This window comes from Oncorhynchus kisutch, linkage group LG20 (assembly GCF_002021735.2).
Source record: "Oncorhynchus kisutch isolate 150728-3 linkage group LG20, Okis_V2, whole genome shotgun sequence".
NCBI lineage: Eukaryota > Metazoa > Chordata > Actinopteri > Salmoniformes > Salmonidae > Oncorhynchus > Oncorhynchus kisutch.
This window is the reverse complement of record NC_034193.2, coordinates 45,806,072-45,826,740: the sequence shown is the minus strand read 5'-3', so window position 1 is coordinate 45,826,740 and position 20,669 is coordinate 45,806,072. Positions and strand designations below refer to the sequence as shown.

Genomic DNA, 20,669 nt, shown 5'->3' with positions numbered 1-20,669 from the left:
CACATATGCCCCCTTCCCCCAACTAAACCTTTTACAAATAACAAGCACATATGCCCCCTTCCCCCAACTAAACCTTTTACAAATAACAAGCACATATGCCCCCTTCCCCCAACTAAACCTTTTACAAATAACAAACACATATGCCCCCTTCCCCCAACTAAACCTTTTACAAATAACAAACACATATGCCCCCTTCCCCCAACTAAACCTTTTACAAATAACAAGCACATATGCCCCCTTCCCCCAACTAAACCTTTTACAAATAACAAACACATATGCCCCCTTCCCCCAACTAAACCTTTTACAAATAACAAACACATATGCCCCCTTCCCCCAACTAAACCTTTTACAAATAACAAACACATATGCCCCCTTCCCCCAACTAAACCTTTTACAAATAACAAGCACATATGCCCCCTTCCCCCAACTAAACCTTTTACAAATAACAAACACATATGCCCCCTTCCCCCAACTAAACCTTTTACAAATAACAAACACATATGCCCCCTTCCCCCAACTAAACCTTTTACAAATAACAAGCACATATGCCCCCTTCCCCCAACTAAACCTTTTACAAATAACAAACACATATGCCCCCTTCCCCCAACTAAACCTTTTACAAATAACAAACACATATGCCCCCTTCCCCCAACTAAACATTTTACAAATAACAAGCACATATGCCCCCTTCCCCCAACTAAACCTTTTACAAATAACAAGCACAAAAACATTTTGGCCCAGGAGAAACATTTTTCCAATACACACAATGACTGATCACCCTTCTAATGTTCGTCAATGTCAATCTAACAATCACAGTGTCACACAGACTATTGATCATGAAACATATGTAGGCGGACGGACACTGTTTCCCCAGTAATGTTCATGACCATAAAAACTAGTAGAAAAGAGAGTGAAACGACAGGTATTGCAACACTGTAAAAGACAGATGTGATCAATGGAGCATGTTCAGGAAATCACTTTACAGTCTCTCTGCTCAATATCCTACAACAGTACGTCCAACTAAAACTAAAGAGATGGTAGGATAGGGAGAGAGAGATGAGAGAATCTCATTTCTTTGAATAAATTGGGCCTGTTCTGTGCGTTAACGACACGTGCTTCCTGTTGTCTGGTCACTCAGTGTAGAACCTCTGGGTTTGGAATGGAACGGATTAGAACCTCAGTGGTGGAACCTCAGTGGTGGAACACAACAGAACAGAACTGCAACGACTCTCTCCACACTGCATATGGTTCAGTAGTGCAGCACATCCACAAGAGAATGTTCAAACCCATCTGGACTCTGGGTTTGCATTTCCTCTTTCTATTGTGAGGCCAACATCAAAGGCATCAAATCAAATCAAATGTTATTGGTTGCATACACATATTTAGCAGACGTTATTGTGGGTGTAGCGAAATGCTTGTCAAATCACACAAAAAATAAACAAAATACTGCAAAGTTGCTTAGGAGCTAGAAGCAGAGCTGCCATATCTGTCGGCGCCATCTTGATGATTGAAGCCATTGTCTAACCATCAAGCCTGCAAAACAACCTAATCAAATCCATCTCTGTTTACACAGTACGATCATAAAAAAGTACCAGTATATATGTGCAACAGACAAACCAATAAATCTAGATCACAGATGTCTCATATATTCCATAGTACACAGCTGTGTTCCAGCGTGGTAGTTTAGGACGTGTGGACAGATAGCTGCTGTGAGCCAGGTGGATGGGTGGGTGCTGGATGAGTTGAGGCTAATGAGGCGACTCAGAGAGGAAAGCCATATCTCTCCAGTTAGTGATTGAGATAGAGATCCTGAGGAAAAGGACTCACTCGTTTAGCACAGTGACAGATATTGGGGAAACAGACCTGTTTAACACACTGACACAAGCCAGAGACACTATATCCTATTGGCCAGAGACACACTCAATACTATAAGGAAGAATCAGTCATTATTAGAGATCCCGTTAAGGGAGGGAGGGAACGGTGCTCTGTTCACTTCTCACACCTATCGTAGACCCTATCTGGCTGACTGCCAGGGCAGAAAAGAACGTTCAATAGGTATGAAATATAACGAAACGCTCCAAAATGTAAAGGTGGTATCCAAACTTGTCCAATAAGAAACACTGGTTTTCATCTTCCGTTGCTACAGTGTAGCCTAATGGACATGACCCTGTGCAGATGTTTAGACAGGTGGCCCATTACGATCCCATCCAGAACCTCATTCTAGGCTTGGTCATGACCGAAGAATCCAAAATGGCCCACCAAAAAAAGAACATGGCCCGTACTTTGAGCTTTTCTTTTCTGCGGCTAGGTGGGAATGGAATTTTCCCATTACGTCAAGCTCACTAGACACATTTTGATCGCTTAAGACTGTGGCGTTTTTCCAGGGATGTCTGTGGGATGAGTTAGGGGTTAGGAAATCAGCCTTGCGTTCAGACGCGTAATGTGATCTTTGGCTGCCAGAGCTGGGCCAGAGAGCCCGGTTGCTGTTTTCATTGAGTTTTCGTGCTGCTGAAAATGAGGCAGGAATGAATTGAATAAGCCTGTTGCTGCCAGTGACAGATTGCACACACGGTAAATTATAGCACGGTTTCAGATCTGTTAGTGCGGTCTTACCATTTCCTATAGTCATTGTCATACGCTGTCTCTATAACGCAGTGCTATATGGCACAACTTGACAACCCCACACGCTTTAGAACAAACTAGAACAGAGGACATAATGGAGACTGTTTAATGTCCACAAGCTGCAAATCTCTGCCAAACTCAGTCTACAGACTGGGACCAGACTGGGGAGAGGGTAGGAACAAAGGGGTGAATACAAAACACCAGCAGGGGTCCACTTTAGGAGCATTACAAGCTGACCCACATTCCAGCGTTCCGGAGTGTGTTACTCTTGTTCTGACAGATTCCAGAAACCATCATTGTCATGTAAGGAGGCTAATCACTAGCCGTGCCAACAACTGACAGGCCTGGAAGACCTCCGGAACATATATTGTACCACATAATCAGGTTTATGTGAGCAAGAAGACCATAAAATGACTGTTAATGGAATGCATTACACTTATTCTGATGAACAGTGTCTGGAAACCGTCATAGCCAAGTTAAGAGGTTGTAGGGGGCCTGGAAGAACACAGGGACACATAGTTGTTGATGACAGAGTTGTTGTTGTTAGTGTGACTGTGGACAATGCTATCGTGTACCACTTAATATCCCGTTAACATTGACAAGACTACGAAATGAATGTAATCTTTTGTGAAATAACTCCTCTCTATTCTCAATCTTTCCTCTGTAACTTGGGAAACATCCTTTGTAGTGTGTTCAACCTCACTTGTTATCAGTGTCAGGGCCTTTGGCAGTGCTTTGGCCCAGATTGTGGAGACTGGAAAGCCAGAGGAACAGTAAAAACTGTCCCATTAAATCTTCAAGGAAGAGGCCAGGTAGGGTTGTGGGGTCACATCTGCTCCACAGACTAGAATCACTGCTGGACAGACATTACAAATCTCTCCAAGTCCACAAACAGAATCACTGCTTGACAGACATTACAAATCTATCCAAGTCCACAAGCAGTCACTGCTGGACAGACATTACAAATCTATCCCAAGTCCACAACCAGAATCATTGCTGGACAGACATTACAAATCTCTCCAAGTCCACAAGCAGAGTCACTTCTGGACAGACATTACAAATCTCTCCAAGTCCACAAACAGAATCACTGCTGGACAGACATTACAAATCTATCCAAGTCCACAAGCGGAATACCACTTCAGTGACTGTTGGGTGAGTGCGAATGACGCAGGCAACTGGACTTTTGTTTGTGGTTTGGGGAACAGGAACAAACCCCCACTCCTCAAGGGGAGGTGAGAATAACTTTTTATCTGTGTAAACTCCTCCCCCATGGCAAAGCAGGGAGCAGATGAAAGACTTGCAAAGACAGGAAGAAGCAGTTCTAAGGGGATTCATTAGTGATCTAAGTAGCACTGCCACTGAGACACAAACGGCAAAATCCACAGTCAACACCCCATGGTGAATTCAATAAGGTACGAAGATTAAAATCCCCATTATCGTCCCTGCTGGGCATTCTGTGGCTGGATCTGAGTAGACTAAGCAGAGGGGAGGGTGTTGTAGGTCTTGGACCATGTCATGGCCCTCTCTCCCTGGGGGAGTCCGTTCAGCTGAGCTCTGGGCAGTGATCCTCTTGGCTCTCCCTCCCTAGCTGCTCTCCTCCAGAGTCCTACTCCAGCTCCAGCTTGCTGGAAGCCAACTGACTATTTAGTAAAGCCTGCTATGGCTATTTGGCAGCACCAGCACCTCGCGAGTGAAAAGTTCTCCAGCAGGCTCACCGGGAGCCAAATTGGACGCGGGAGAGAAGTTTGTGACGAGGTCCTGACAGGAGTCTTGCTCAATGTCTGCCAGTATAACAATGGAACATATTACAAATGCACTGTTTATGATTGGTGGTGTATGATTGTTTCAAATGGGATATGGCAGTTAGGAAGTGGGAAACGTGTTTATTAGTTTGTATTAAACTAGGAAGTCATGTTTATTTTCCCGAATCTGAGATATTTGAAAGAAGCAGTGCCAACTATAGGTAAGAACAGGGACACCACACAGCGCATGGAGTGGATTAAAACTAAACTAGTTTAGTGTCCCAATGATGATAGAAACAGAAGCTGCTATTGGGACCCCATTGACACCCATAAAAGGGACAGATATACAGAATAGTACACAGCGACAATATCAGCCCCTTTACAGGATATTCTGCCCATTGTGTTTTGAGCTTGTCTAGTGAGTGGAGTACGGTGGGTGAGAGAGAGAGAGGTGAGGGACGGACAACATGCTACTCACATAGAACAGGGCTCCACTCTGTAGTCAATGGGTAGATTGTCAAATGTTACCATGGAAATAAACAGGAAGTGTTAATGATCATGGATACTAAACACACATACAGGATATACATACAGTACATACACACCAAGGAAGACAATTTCAGGTAGTACTCAAAGACAAATTGGACTAGACTAAATAATACATAAAGGCAAACGGATTAAGTGAAATCTACAGTAGTACATTAAAACAGGAAGCAGGGGAATGGATATGTTATTCTGAAAGGTCCTTTCCAAGAAGCTATCTCACTGACGGGTGCAATTCCATATGTTTCTCATATTAGCCTTGTATTAGGGCAGTGTGCCATAGTGAGCATCACATCTTTATTCAGAACACTGCTCATCTGCCCTCATGTGCCGTTTCCATTATCTTAACAGTATCAACTGACCTACAGCAGCTGGTTGAAAAGAGAATACCTTGAGAGTAATATTAAGCTACTGAACTAACTACTGTAATGACAACCACAGCCAGACAGTCTGTTTTTCAGTAATGTCCATTAACTGACCCCGTGTGTGTGTGTGTGTTTGGTCTTGGTTCTTCTAATCCTTGTGGGGAACTGAAATGTCCAAATGTCCCTCACAAGGATAGTAAAACGAGGAAAATTCTCCCTTGTGAAAACATTTCCCACGTCCCCATGTGGACTTGGATAGATTTGTAGGGGTTAGGGTTACAATTAGGGTTAGGGGTTAGGTTTAGGGTAGGCGTTAAGGTTAGGTTTAGGGGTTAGGGAAAATAGGATTTTGAATGGAAACACATTTTAGGTCCCCACGAGGATAGAAGAACATGTGTGTGTGTGTGTCTGTGTGTGTGTGTGTGTGTGTGTGATTGTGTTTCTCAGTTCTATCTTCAGACTAATCTCTATTCATCTCTATTTCAACGTCTTACTGCTCAACTTCTACTCTGCATTGTACAAAAATAGCTCACATAGTACGGCATTTCTGCCAAACTTTGACTGGTGGCAACCAAACACAACAAAGGCATGCATATAATTGTGTTTCATCTAGTGTGGAATAACAACATTTGCAAGCACATTTTACGGTACAGTACAGTGCATTGACCCACAAGTATACATGGAAAAGCTGCATACACATCAATATTCATGCCAGATTTAAATTTAACTTACGACATGATTATTTTCCGCCTGATAGAAAGAGAATCTGGGTCAATACCCAAACTTTGTTTGTCTAATTGTTACGCAGATGTCAACATTACACATACATGCTTCACAGTGTGAAAGAAAATAACCAATGGCACCATTTCACAAAACAGGCTGAAGCCACAAAGAAATATATTAAATTGCCACTAGGTTTACATAACAGTAGGTCCGTTTGAGAGTAGAAAGTTGGTGATGCAACATGCACATGAATAAGGTGTTGAGAAGAAAGTGTAAAGACTTGCCTGTAGTTTTACTGGTTTAGGCGACTCTGGCTGTTTGTTGCAAATAAACAAACGCAAATATGTTAGAGGGTTGTGCACGCCAGCACAATCTATAGACCCCATTATAGGTGCTACTGTAGGATGTGTTCACTTTGGCAACACACATCATGGGACAGGAGCTCATGTATATGGATTCTTAACACATTTACAGGCATGTTATGCAAAAAAACCATCTATATATTGGCACATTTTATCAATGGGTTCATTTTTATAAACTGGGTGGTTTGAGCCCTGAATGATGATTGGCGAAAGGGTATGACAAAACCTTTACTGTTCTAATTACATTGGTAACCAGTTTATAATAGCTCCGCGTTGCGTCGTGCCGAAGAACAGTCCTTAGCTGTGATATATTGGTCATATACCCAACCCACTCGTGCCTTATTGCTTAATGAGCCTATTTTTGACTGCCGTGGTAATGTTCCAGAATCACATAACTACAGAAGGCTCTGACCCTTTGGTGACCTCATCACACAGCCCATGTCCACTGTCAAGACACTGTTGTCCTCTAATCATTATGCCCCCATTATCATACGGATCTATCTGATATGGATTAACTAGGGTTGGAGTTAATCCACTGTACTGTAAATACTAGTGGATCAGACTAGCCTGGTATTAGGGGGACATTATGGATCTGACTGGCCTGGTATTAGGGGGACATTATGGATCTGACTGGCCTGGTATTAGGGGGACATTATGGATCAGACTGGCCTGGTATTAGGGGGACATTATGGATCTGACTGGCCTGGTATTAGGGGGACATTATGGATCTGACTGGCCTGGTATTAGGGGGACATTATGGATCTGACTGGCCTGGTATTAGGGGGACATTATGGATCTGACTGGCCTGGTATTAGGGGGACATTATGGATCTGACTGGCCTGGTATTAGGGGGGACATTATGGATCTGACTGGCCTGGTATTAGGGGGACATTATGGATCTGACTGGCCTGGTATTAGGGGGACATTATGGATCTGACTGGCCTGGTATTAGGGGGACATTATGGATCTGACTGGCCTGGTATTAGGGGGACATTATGGATCTGACTGGCCTGGTATTAGGGGGACATTATGGATCTGACTGGCCTGGTATTAGGGGGACATTATGGATCTGACTGGCCTGGTATTAGGGGGACATTATGGATCTGACTGGCCTGGTATTAGGGGGACATTATGGATCTGACTGGCCTGGTATTAGGGGGACATTATGAATCAGACTGGCCTGGTATTAGGGGGACATTATGGATCTGACTGGCCTGGTATTAGGGGGACATTATGGATCTGACTGGCCTGGTATTAGGGGGACAATATGGATCTGACTGGCCTGGTATTAGGGGGACATTATGGATCTGACTGGCCTGGTATTAGGGGGACATTATGGATCTGACTGGCCTGGTATTAGGGGGACATTATGGATCTGACTGGCCTGGTATTAGGGGGACATTATGGATCTGACTGGCCTGGTATTAGGGGGACATTATGGATCAGACTGGCCTGGTATTAGGGGGACATTATGGATCTGACTGGCCTGGTATTAGGGGGACATTATGGATCTGACTGGCCTGGTATTAGGGGGACATTATGGATCTGACTGGCCTGGTATTAGGGGGACATTATGGATCTGACTGGCCTGGTATTAGGCGGACATTATGGATCTGACTGGCCTGGTATTAGGGGGAGATTGTGGATCAGACTGGCCTGGTATTAGGTGGACATTGTGGATCAGACTGGCCTGGTATTAGGGGGACATTGTGGATCAGACTGGCCTGGTATTAGGCGGACATTGTAGATCAGACTGGCCCGGTATTAGGGGGAAATTGTGGATCAGACTGGCCCGGATTTAGGGGGACATTGTGGATCAAACTGGCCTGGTATTAGGGGGGCATTGTGGATCACACTGGCCTGGTATTAGGGGGACATTGTGGATCAACCTGTCCTGGTATTAGGGGGATATTCTGGATCAAACTGGCCTGGTATTAGGGGGACATTGTGGATCAACCTGTCCTGGTCTTAGGGGGTCATTGTGGATCAACCTGTCCTGGTATTAGAGGGACATTGTGGATCAAACTGTCCTGGTATTAGGGGGACATTGTGGATCAAACTATCCTGGTATTAGCGGGACAATGTGGATCAGACTGGCCTGATATTTGGGGGACAATGTGGATCAGACTGGCCTGGTATTAGGGGGTCAATGTGGATCAGACTGGCCTGATATTTGGGGGACAATGTGGATCAGACTGGCCTGGTATTAGGGGGTCAATGTGGATCAGACTGGCCTGATATTAGGGGGACAATGTGGATCAGACTGGCCTGGTATTAGGGGACATTGTGGATCAGACTGGCCTGGTATTAGGGGGACAATGTGGATCAGACTGGCCTGATATTAGGGGACATTGTGGATCAGACTGGCCTGGTATTAGGGGGACAATGTGGGCCGTACAAGTTGTTAACTCCTCTTTCATCAGTTACCCCTCAATAGAAAGACATACTGTAACTGTGGCCTTCAGAACATGGTTTAGTGGGAGAGCTAGAGGTGTGGTAGGGAGATAAACACGGCAGGGGGAATATAGGGAAAGAAAAGACAGAAACTTACACTTACAGGAATGCTGTGGTCTTTTTTTCCTTTATGGGAGGAAGCCACATGTGCAAGGTACTGGATGACCTTTTTAGTGTTTTCTGTCTTGCCAGCACCAGATTCACCTCTGAGAAGATAGAAAACAGACAAGACAGATCAGATCCCTGGGTTAGTTGATGGAGAAGAATGATGTGTGTGTGTGTGTCAGAATTGTCTTTCTGACTGGCAGATGTTTTTGTGAGGAGATTATGGCACTTGGGAAACTGCATAAACATTCTTGAGCTGGGGGTGAGAGAGCTAGCCAGGCTCTGCTCCCTGCAACTCCGCTAAACAACAAATGAAGTGACAATAAACCACATTTGAGAGGTCTATCGGATGAGGCGGTGTGTAGCTGGGCTTTTGTGTATCTATATGTGCTGTTTATTTTCTTTGCGCTAGTTTAGTTCAGCGGCTGTGGTTGAGGGTGGTTCTCACGGACCCACAGCGATGACAGCTTTAGAGCAAGGAAGTATGTTTTTGCAAGCTTTTCAAGCCATGCAGACAGAATCCTATCCCCAAGTACCACTTACTGTACTGTAACGTCAACACACAATGCATACCAGTGGTTTTACAATAGGTACTCATTCTACGTAATCGCTGGTGGTTAACATTGAACTTTCTCCCCGATCTCAAGCTCAACGCTAGGTTAAATCTATTTGAGCAAAATCATCTGCAAAATAAAACTAACGACATGATGATCTTCAAATAAATGACAAGGCCCCTGAATACTCACTGAGTATAAAAACAATTACTATAACAAAGTCATGTGTTGTTTTCTCCTTTCAGATTCCCCTTACCTGGTCATGTGGTGAAGTCCTATGGTAGTCTAGTCTAGTACTATGAATATGCTGTATGGCTGATGAGTTGTGTGTTTAGTGCTGAGCTCAATATCCACCGGGAGCAGAGGGTATTTCTGGCTGCGTCTGAAATGACGGGCTCTGGCCAAAAGTAGTGCACTATTTAGGCATTAGGGTGCTATTTTGGACACAGCCCGTGAGTGAGTGATTGCGTCAAATGTCCATGAGGTTGGCATTAAACTGGAAGGTTTAAGTTGGTTCGCCTTGCTGCAGAGGAGACGGCTCATATTCTCAGGGACTGACTTATAATCACATGGCATCTCTGTGCAGCGTTTACATTGTTATGACCACCGTGTGTGTGTGTGTGTGTGTGTGTGTGTGTGTGTGTGTGTGTGTGTGTGTGTGTGTGTGTGTGTGTGTGTGTGTGTGTGTGTGTGTGTGTGTGTGTGTGTGTGTGTGTGTCACAGTTGGCATATACAGTGCCTTGCGAAAGTATTTGGCCCCCTTGAACTTTGCGACCTTTTGCCACATTTCAGGCTTCAAACATAAAGATATAAAACTGTATTTTTTTGTGAAGAATCAACAACAAGTGGGACACAATCATGAAGTGGAACAACATTTATTGGATATTTCAAACTTTTTTAACAAATCAAAAACTGAAAAATTGGGAGTGCAAAATTATTCAGCCCCTTTACTTTCAGTGCAGCAAACTCTCTCCAGAAGTTCAGTGAGGATCTCTGAATGATCCAATGTTGACCTAAATGACTAATGATGATAAATACAATCCACCTGTGTGTAATCAAGTCTCCGTATAAATGCACCTGCACTGTGATAGTCTCAGAGGTCCGTTAAAAGCGCAGAGAGCATCATGAAGAACAAGGAACACACCAGGCAGGTCCGAGATACTGTTGTGAAGAAGTTTAAAGCCGGATTTGGATACAAAAAGATTTTAAACATCCCAAGGAGCACTGTGCAAATGATAATATTGAAATGGAAGGAGTATCAGACCACTGCAAATCTACCAAGACCTGGCCGTCCCTCTAAACTTTCAGCTCATACAAGGAGAAGACTGATCAGAGATGCAGCCAAGAGGCCCATGATCACTCTGGATGAACTGCAGAGATCTACAGCTGAGGTGGGAGACTCTGTCCATAGGACAACAATCAATCGTATATTGCACAAATCTGGCCTTTATGGAAGAGTGGCAAGAAGAAAGCCATTTCTTAAAGATATCCATAAAAAGTGTCGTTTAAAACCTCTTAAGTCGACCCCCTACTTTTTCGAACATTCTGTTAAAAATCGCGCAACATTTCGGCGTCCTGCTACTCATGCCAGGAATATAGTATATGCATATGATTAGTATGTGTGGATAGAAAACACTCTGACGTTTCTAAAACTGGTTAAATCACGGCTGTGACTATAACAGAGCGTGTGTTTCATCGAAAAGCGCAAGAAAATCTGGTCACTGAAAACTGAAAAAAGTATCAATGCGCCACTTGCATGTATTGTTGAATGGAAACTAAATTAAATGGGGCCAAGATTGCAATTCCTACAGCTTCCACACGATGTCGCCAGTCTCGTCATTTCCGGCGACTTTGTTTCTTGGTCAAACGTACTAGAGAGATCACTTTCCATCCGGTCTCCGACAGGAAGGTTTGGAAGAGAGATTTTGGAAGATGATTTGAAATCGTGGAGCTATTGAATACACATCGCCCCGTGATCAATTTGATAGATTATTAACGTTTACTGATACCTAAAGTTGGATTACAAAAGTATTTCGAAGTGTTTTGTGAAAGTGTTTTTTTCTGACTCACACAGTTTCCATAGATGGCTATTTTGGGTATATATGGACCGATTTAATCGGAAAAAAGACCCAATAGTGATGTTTATGGGACATATAGGAGTGCCAACAAAGAAGCTCGTCAAAGGTAATGAAAGTTTTATATTTTATTTCTGCTATTTGTGTAGCGCCGGCTACGCAGGTATTTCGGGGTGTTGCATGCTATCAGATAATAGCTTCTCATGCTTTCGCCGAAAAGCATTTTAATAATCTGACTTGTTGGCTAGATTCACAACGAGTGTAGCTTTAATTCACTACCCTGCATGTGTGTTTTAATGAACGTTTGAGTTTTAACGAGTGCTATTAGCATTTGGCGTAGCGCATTTGCTGATGGCTAGATGAGACGATTGCGTCTCGGGTCGACGTAAGAGGTTAAAGTTTGCCACAAGCCACCTGTGAGACACACCAAACACGTGGAAGAAGGTGCTCTGGTCAGATGAAAACAAAATTGAACTTTTTGGCAACAATGCAAAACGTTATGTTTGGCGTAAAAGCAACACAGCTCATCACCCTGAACACACCATCCCCACTGTCAAACATGGTGGTGGCAGCATCATGGTTTGGGCCTGCTTTTCTTCAGCAGGGACAGGGAAGATGGTTAAAATTGATGGGAAGATGGATGGAGCCAAATACAGGACCATTCTGGAAGAAAACCTGATGGAGTCTGCAAAAGACCTGAGACTGGGACGGAGATTTGTCTTCCAACAAGACAATGATCCAAAACATAAAGCAAAATCTACAATGGAATGGTTCAAAAATATATCCAGGTGTTAGAATGGCCAAGTCAAAGTCCAGACCTGAATCCAATCGAGAATCTGTGGAAAGAACTGAAAACTGCTGTTCACAAATGCTCTCCATCCAACCTCACTGTGCTCGAGCTGTTTTGCAAGGAGGAATGGGAAAAAATGTCAGTCTCTCGATGTGCAAAACTGATAGAGACATATCCCAAGCGACTTACAGCTGTAATCGCAGCAAAAGGTGGCGCTACAAAGTATTAACTTAAGGGGGCTGAATAATTTTGCACGCCCAATTTTTCAGTTTTTGATTTGTTAAAAAAGTTTGAAATATCCAATAAATGTCGTTCCACTTCATGATTGTGTCCCACTTGTTGTTGATTCTTCACAAAAAAATACAGTTTTATATCTTTATGTTTGAAGCCTGAAATGTGGCAAAAGGTCGCAAAGTTCAAGGGGGCCGAATACTTTCGCAAGGCACTGTAAATGCTTCATAGCAGATGTGAGATTTTATGATAGTGTTCAAGCCACACTTCCGACATCCATCCAAATTCTTTCATGCTCCCCCAGACTTAGTCATGTATGGTGAGAGGCTAGGAAAATATTTATTGACTGATGGCTTGTAGCCCTGAGGGTTCCAGGGAAATATTGGGTGGTGGAGGATCGGGTTCAGACCAGCGCAGGGAGAGAACACACACACACACACACACACACACTTGGAGAAACTTTACCCTGCATACTCTTTCACACATCATCGGTGTAGGCCTGTCACAGAGGCTTACGATGAGATGCCACGCTGACATGTTTCTTGGCAGCATTCCTGTCATCTGCAGATATTGGGCGCTAGACTGGAATACAGCCAACGGGTAGGGGTTGTGTGTGTGTGTGTGTACTAGAAATACCAAACATTTCCCAGCTTCCCTGCCCCAAGCCTAAGTCTCTCTTCCCCTAAGTGTCTGTCTCACTGTTCTGTGTTACTGAGTTGCTCATTTTAAAATAGCTTTGGGGCCTCTGGCTCTGTTCTAGTTCAATTCAATTGATTCCTCTTTCGACCTAAAATCAGTGCTAAGTACATTCATGTCGGCTTCAATAAGCTACACTTCATTCATAGTTGAATAGAGCTTCTGCAGGAATGCAATGCAGCAGGTAATTTCACATTTCATTTTCGGGACTACTAAGTGAGGAAGAGACACGCATAACTAAGATAATTGAATTGTGAATGTTATGCAATTAAGCTGGTGCTGCATGGCCTTTCTAAACCATCTGGTCCAAACCAGTGACGTGTGGTATGATACTATGCAGGCTGGATGCAAGGAATCAAACTGAGAAGACACTTTCCTGTAAATCCAGCAACCCATGCAACACAGAACATGGAAAAAGAGAAGGAAAGGGCTGAGCAGACATGGCTCAGAGGTTACTCACGTGCAGAGAATTGATTGGTCCTCTCGGTCTGGGAGGGAGAGAGAGAAAGAGGGGAGGGGGGGTAGTGGGAGAGTGAGAGAGGGAGAGAGAGGGGGGGTAGTGAGAGAGAGAGAAATGGGGAGAGAAATTATTCAGAGTGTCAGCATTTAGCATACTCATCGGCAATGGCTCATTCCCCAAAATCCCTCTTTCAAACTGAAATGAGGTCTTGTACCAAATGTATCACTGGCTGTAAAAGTCATTTTACAGAACATAGTCAACTTTACTGAGCTTGGTGAGTTTGACATTAAATGAGACACTCCCTTCAAACAGGTTGAAGGTCATTGTCTGCACCAGGAGTGAAATGTAATTTTACTAAACATTTCAAAAGCCTCAGGATCCAGACATTTCACAGGCACACAAAATGGAGGAGGAATCGAGGAGTCTTTCAAATGAAAGCTTTGTAGTGCCAAACCTCTGCATTACAGAGATAAGGGCCGATAGTGTACCTTGTCGCTATTAGGCTGGGGAATTGAGGGAAGCTGAGTGTAAACCTGCTGAAAGCTACACTCTTAGAAAAAGAGTTCCAAAAGGGTTCTTCTGCTGTTCCCATAGGAGAACCCTTTTTGGTTCCAGGTAGAACTATTTTTTAATTCCATGTAGAACCTTCTGTGGAAAGGGTTATGCATGGAACCCAAAAGGGTTCTACCTGGAACCAAAAGGGTTCTACATGGAACCAACAGGGGTTCCTTTTAAGGTCTAAATAACACCTTTTTTTCTAAAACTCTATGTCGGCTATGTCCATCATGTGCATGTAGCCTATGTGAAAACAGTTTACATATGAAGTCATCAGACTCAGTCAGACCACGGTAGGCGTTTCGATCAAACAGTGATGCAGTGATTTAATTTTCTTAACTCGAGTGGATTTGATTAATTGTAACCAGATTTGACATCGCATAATTTCTTCAGATTACAGTAAATTACTGGAGAATCAGAACACCTCAACACACACTGGTGGTTGATGCTACTGTACATGACTTAACATCTGTCACGGTTGCCTTGTACTCCAGTTAATAGGCTGTGATGGAAATATTTGTGATTTTTTTTGTAACCACATTTTTATTTATTTTGTCATTTTTTCATTGGGGGGGTACAGGTACAATATACAAATTAATATAATTTAATATTCAGTTCATATCGTATTTACCTGTGGACTGCCACTCAAAAAAGAAAAAGAAAAACATTTAGAAAAAAGGTACATAAATACAAAGAATTTATCATTATGACCATATTACAGAGTTACAAAGTTATAATACATTTAGTATGTAAAGAATGATTGCTTGTAGTCAAAGTAATTATCACCAGATCATGTTTCTAAGACTTCACTCCTCACACTCGTATAACACCACATAAAGCACTGTCTACAGAATACCACTGTCTGCCACCAGACCAAACTGTCTGCTGCCAGACCAAACTGTCTGCCTCCAGACCAAACTGTCTGCCGCCAGACTAAACTGTCTGCCGCCAGACTAGACTGTCTGCCGCCAGACTAAACTGTCTGCTGCCAGACTAAACTGTCTGCCGCCAGACTAAACTGTCTGCCGCCAGACTAAACTGTCTGCAGCCAGACCAAACTGTCTGCAGCCAGACCAAACTGTCTGCCGCCAGACCAAACTGTCTGCCACCAGACCAAACTGTCTGCCACCAGACCAAACTGACGCAATGAGAGGCATCCGATCAGTCCCCGGAAGCAGTGGGCTCCAAATGAACCCAAGGTCGTGGCTGCCAGCCAGGCTGGCACCAGAGAGTGGCAGTAGAGGAGCGTAAGGGAGGTGGTGAGGTGTGAGGTCATGGGAACTAACTGTGGTTCGGCTGCCAGCATCAGCGCCTCCTCAGGCCTCTCAGCTGTGTCACATGCCTGGCAGAACTGGAGTACCACAGATAAGACAAAGACCATCAGCTCCCTTCCCTTCTGCAGTGAGTCCCTTCCTCCAGGCTCCGGTGGCTCGCCACTGACGCCAGATAGACCTTTGTGGTCAGTTCTGGCTGTGAGTCTGACGAGGGCTGGGCTCTTGTCACCAAAGCAGAGCAAGGGGCTGATCCACAGTAAGAGGCAGAGCATGGGGCTGACCCACAGAGACAGAGCATGGGGCTGACTCACAGTAAGAGGCAGAGCATGGGGTTGACCCACAGTAAGAGGCAGAGCATGGGGCTGACCCACAGTAAGATGGGGCTGACCCACAGTAAGAGGCAGAGCATGGGGCTGACCCACAGTAAAAGGCAGAGCATGGGGCTGACGCACAGTAAGAGGCAGAGCATGGGGCTGACGCACAGTAAGAGGCAGAGCATGGGGCTGACCTATAGTAAGAGGCAGAGCATGGGGCTGACCCACAGTAAGAGGCAGAGCATGGGGTTGACCCACAGTAAGAGGCAGAGCATGGGGTTGACCCACAGTAAGAGGCAGAGTATGAGGCTGACCCATAGTAAGAGGCAGAGCATGAGGCTGACCCACAGTAAGAGGCAGAGCATGGGGCTGACTCACAGTAAGAGGCAGAGTATGGGGCTGACATGCAGTAAGAGGCAGAGCATGGGGCTGACCCACAGTAAGAGGCAGTGCATGGGGCTGACCCACAGTAAGAGGCAGAGCATGGGACTGACTCACAGTAAGAGGCAAAGCATGGGGTTGACCCACAGAGGCAGAGCATGGGGCTGACCCACAGTAAGAGGCAGTGAATGGGGCTGACTCACAGTAAGAGGCAGTGAATGGGGCTGACCCACAGTAAGAGGCAGTGAATGTGGCTGACTCACAGTAAGAGGCAGGAGAAAGAGAGAGAAAGACAGAGATAGAGATGCTCTGGTTAACAGCTAGAGAATCAGGAAGAAGCAGGCGGGAGCCATCTGAAGTGACAGCGAGGTTGAAAGAGGAATCAATTGAATTGAACTAGAACAGAGCCAGAGGCCTCTATAGCTATTTTAAAAGGAGCAACTCACAGTAAGAGGCAGAGCATGGGACTAACTTACAGTAAGAGGCAGGAGAACGAGAGAGAGAGATGCTCTGGTTTAACGGCTAGAGAATCAGGAAGAAGAATTAGGGACCCATTTGAAGTGACAGCGAGGTTGGGACAGTTTGCAGACAACAAGCCAATCACTGAGCTCCTTCTCATGTAATTGGCTGAGGTGAACGGGGGCAGAGTCCCAAGGCATGGGGCTGACCCACAGTAAGAGGCAGAGCATGGGGCTGACCCAAAGTAAAGGCCCAGAAGCACAGTTTGGGACTGTACCCATCGTATCTACTAGCAGTGAGCTAGTTTATAGAGGGAAAGGTGGGAACATAACTGACCAGATTTCCCATATGAAGTTTCATAGCCTATGTGCCATGTGCCGAGTTCTCAGACTGGACTATAATAGACCATGACCAATATAGCATAAGAGAGAGAGAGAGCTGCTCACACCGGCAATGACTCATCAGGAGCAGAACTCCATCATAGCCCTGAAGACAGCCTTCTGTCCAATCTGTATCTCTACCAAGGAGGAGCACTTCTATGTTAGATGAGCTTTACCTCTGAAGACATCAATAACCCGATCGTTTCTGGGAATACACGCCTTAATAGCTTTAAAGAGTTTCCATCCAATCTGGGAGAATCATGATGCGCAGTGGAAAGGTGGACGGAAAGGATCGTGATGCATTATTAGATTGACTCCTGTGAGGTACCGTAGTCAATCATTCAAGACAGGGGTGCATCTTTTCCTTCATAGGGGCTGTGTATTTTCCTGTATTCATCAAAGGAGCAACACTTGTCTCTAGGCTAAACCTTATCAGCTTTTCATGGATGTCAATGACCCAAATTATTTCATTTCCAAATGTTTGATTTGAGGATTATTCCTATACATAGTGCAATGTTTTGTTGATTATTTGTATATTTGCTTATTGCATTGTAAGGAGCTACTCCAACGTCAACAAAACAAAGGAGATGATTGTGGACTTCAGGAAACAGCAGAGGGAGCACCCCCTATCCACATCGAAGTGACAGTAGTGGGGAAGGTGGAAAGTCTTAAGTTCCTCGGCGTGCACATCACAGACAAACTGAAATGGTCCACCCACACAGACAGTGTGGTGAAGAAGGCGTCACAGCGCCTCTTCAACCTCAGGAGGCTGAAGAAATGTGGCTTGTCACCTAAAACCTTGACAAACTTTTACAGACGCACAATCGAGAGCATCCTGTCAATCTGTATCACCGCCTGGTACGGCAACTGCACTCAACCGCAGGGCTCTCCAGAGGGTGGTGCGGTCTGCACAATGCATCGCCGGGGGAAAACTACCTGCCCGCCAAAAAGATCATCAAGGACAACAACCACCCGAGCCACTGCCTGTTCATCCAGCTACCAACCAGAAGGCAAGGTAGTACAGGTGCATCAAAGCTGGGACCGAGAGACTGAAACAGCTATCTCAAGGCCATAAGACTGCTAAACATCCATCACTAACTCAGAGAGGATGCTGCCTACATAGAGACTCAAATCATTGGCCACTTTAATAAATAGATCACTAGTCTGTTTAATAATGCCACTTTAATAATGTTTACATATCTTACATTACTCATCTTATATGTCTGCACCTTATACTGTACCTTATACCATCTATTGCACCTTGCCTATGCCACTCAGCCATCGCTCATCCATATATTTATATGTACTTATTTGTGTGTATAAGGTGGGGAATTGTTAGATATAACTTCACTGTCGGAACTAGAAGCACAAGCATTTCGCTACACTCGCATTAACATCTGCTAAACATGTGTATGTGACCAATAACATTTGATTTGAGCTAGTAACCAAAGTATTTAGCTGCACCTGCTATAACATTAACTGTACGGGACCAATAAACATTGATTTGATTAGATTTCCTAATTATCTCAGGAATTTCACCCCGAGCTACGAGACGGCGAGATGGGTGCACTACAAAGCATTCCGATGAATTCATGTGAAATGTGGAATTGTTGCTGTGATGTAACAAATGACGAATGTAACGTGTCGTGTTCAAATCTAGCTGGTCCTTCACCATCTCTTAGGAACAGAGAGAGAGGTGCTACTTTCCATCTTTGTCTGACACTGAGTTTGGGTTGCTGCTGGGCATTCAAGTAGGTACTGTAAATCGCCTCTCCATTCATACTCACTTAGCAGATGAAAAGGGTTGTGGAGAAAAGTCTTGATGTGTAATAAAAGCAGTAGTAGTGCTACAACCAATGTAGCAAAACAGGAATCTGTTAGCATGATGTTGCCATTTGTTGTGGGCAGCCGGTCATATTAAATGTTTGCTTTGCGTTGCAAATATAAATTATTTGACGTAAAAATAATCATGTTTTTGACCACATCTGAGAAACTACACTGGAAACCGTTTGATATTAAACCAGACTCAGAAGCGGGACATGTTTAATTTGGGTTTTCCCCCTCTTCTTTCTGAGCTGAGGCCAACAGCCTTTCACCGTCTCCGCTACAGATTCTACAGATGGTGGCTGGCCACTGACATTTCCCATGACCTCTTCCTGAGTCACTGGAAGTGGAACTCTCTCTCTCTGTCTCTCGGATATTAAGGTCTTTCACACTCCTGGACACGGTAACGACACATGCCTGTGCAATAGACTAAGACCCTTTAAAAGGCATCAGAGGAAGGGATGATACCTGAATAGTTGCTCAATTTCCCTGAAGGTGAGGCTTTGTCTTGACCTGGCCTTCAGGAGGGAACGTTCGGATTCAATTTCTGTCCTGGATGATATACATCACTAAAATAATACTTGTGGTGGAAGGAGGGCAATCATTCACCCATGAGACGCTGCACGCACAAACTCTTACAAAATGCTAATGTCCTTCACTACAGTAGCCGTAACTATTCTAATTTGGCTCAGTAATGTCACAGAGAGAGGCAGTCCTGGCCCGGTCTTCTGATGGAGGGAGAGTGCTGGTTTGAAAGAGTGAACTGGAGAGAGGAGAGATGCCAGAGCTAGATGGGTTGTTCTGTAGGAAGGGATGCCTGAGGAAAACAGGGTGAGGGGAGAATCAGGCACAGCTGGATGGCTCATCAGGGACAGTGCAGCTTCCTTGATTTGAGCAGGTTCTTCCTGGCTTTGATGACGTGCGGGGGGGGCCTGGCTTGACACATTCTCACTGATGCACAAGGATTTACAGGCATTTCATGGTATGATGTCATCATCCGCTGCTCTACGCACGGCCATACTGAGAAGCACGCACACACACCATTGTCTCATCCTTCCTGTGTCTCCCTTTACATTCAAAACCCCTATCGCTTTCAGACGCAAACACAGCCCAGACAGCAAGGCTGCTGTGGAAACATCTCTCCCTTTATCTGGCCAGCTGCAGACGCGGGAAGGATATAATCGATTCAAGAGGACGTTCTCGAATTCCATTCATTCATGCCAATGTATCGACCTCAACAACCTCTCCAAGATCGTAAAACTCTGTTGACAATTTGGGGGGTCGAAGCCATGTTGGGCATAGATGGGGAACCAAGCAGAGCTGTTATTTCTGTAACATTGTTTTATAGCCTAGTCATGACAACCGTTGTGTGGGATTCACATGATTGGTAGTGTTCTTTCCAGCTTCACATGACTTGATTATTTTGGATGGCTTCAAGAGGCTTCTCCACGGAATAGGATAGGATTGGTTGTTAAAATATTTGAAGAGAGAATAAAAATGATTTAAAAACCTATTCAGTTGTACAGTGTTTAGCCAATTCTTTAGTAACAGACTGTCTCATGGGAGGGAAAAGGGCAGTACCAAAGTTTTGTTATTAATGCTCAAAATAATAGAATAATGACTTAATAATTTACAGCCTAATTAACAAGTTAACCACCAGGCTTGGATGGATGGCTCCACTTGAGCTCCTCCACAGACCATAGACAACAAAAACAAAACACACGTCACCATCTTTCAAACCTGTGACAAAGTGAAAAATT

General features: G+C 44.4%; 1 protein-coding gene across 16 annotated transcripts in view; it reads right to left on the bottom strand.

Annotated features, from left to right (window-relative positions):
* LOC109865302 (myosin-10) overlaps window positions 1–20,669 on the bottom strand; it is a 94,133-nt gene that overhangs the window by 44,554 nt on the left and 28,910 nt on the right. For 5 of the 16 annotated variants that reach the window (XR_004204408.1, XM_031798865.1, XM_031798874.1 and 2 more), the window contains exons 4-8: window positions 13,723–13,750; window positions 8,909–9,017; window positions 6,280–6,309; window positions 6,005–6,022; window positions 4,843–4,860 (exon numbers count right to left, since the gene is read on the bottom strand). Coding sequence is in view for 15 of the 16 variants with exons in the window: in XM_031798865.1 (XP_031654725.1) it covers window positions 4,843–4,860; window positions 6,005–6,022; window positions 6,280–6,309; window positions 8,909–9,017; window positions 13,723–13,750 (203 nt within the window). In the remaining variant the exon portion in view is untranslated. The remainder of the gene's footprint in view (window positions 1–4,842; window positions 4,861–6,004; window positions 6,023–6,279; window positions 6,310–8,908; window positions 9,018–13,722; window positions 13,751–20,669) is intronic. The other 11 variants (XM_031798875.1, XM_031798877.1, XM_031798880.1 and 8 more) reach the window with 7 other exon arrangements.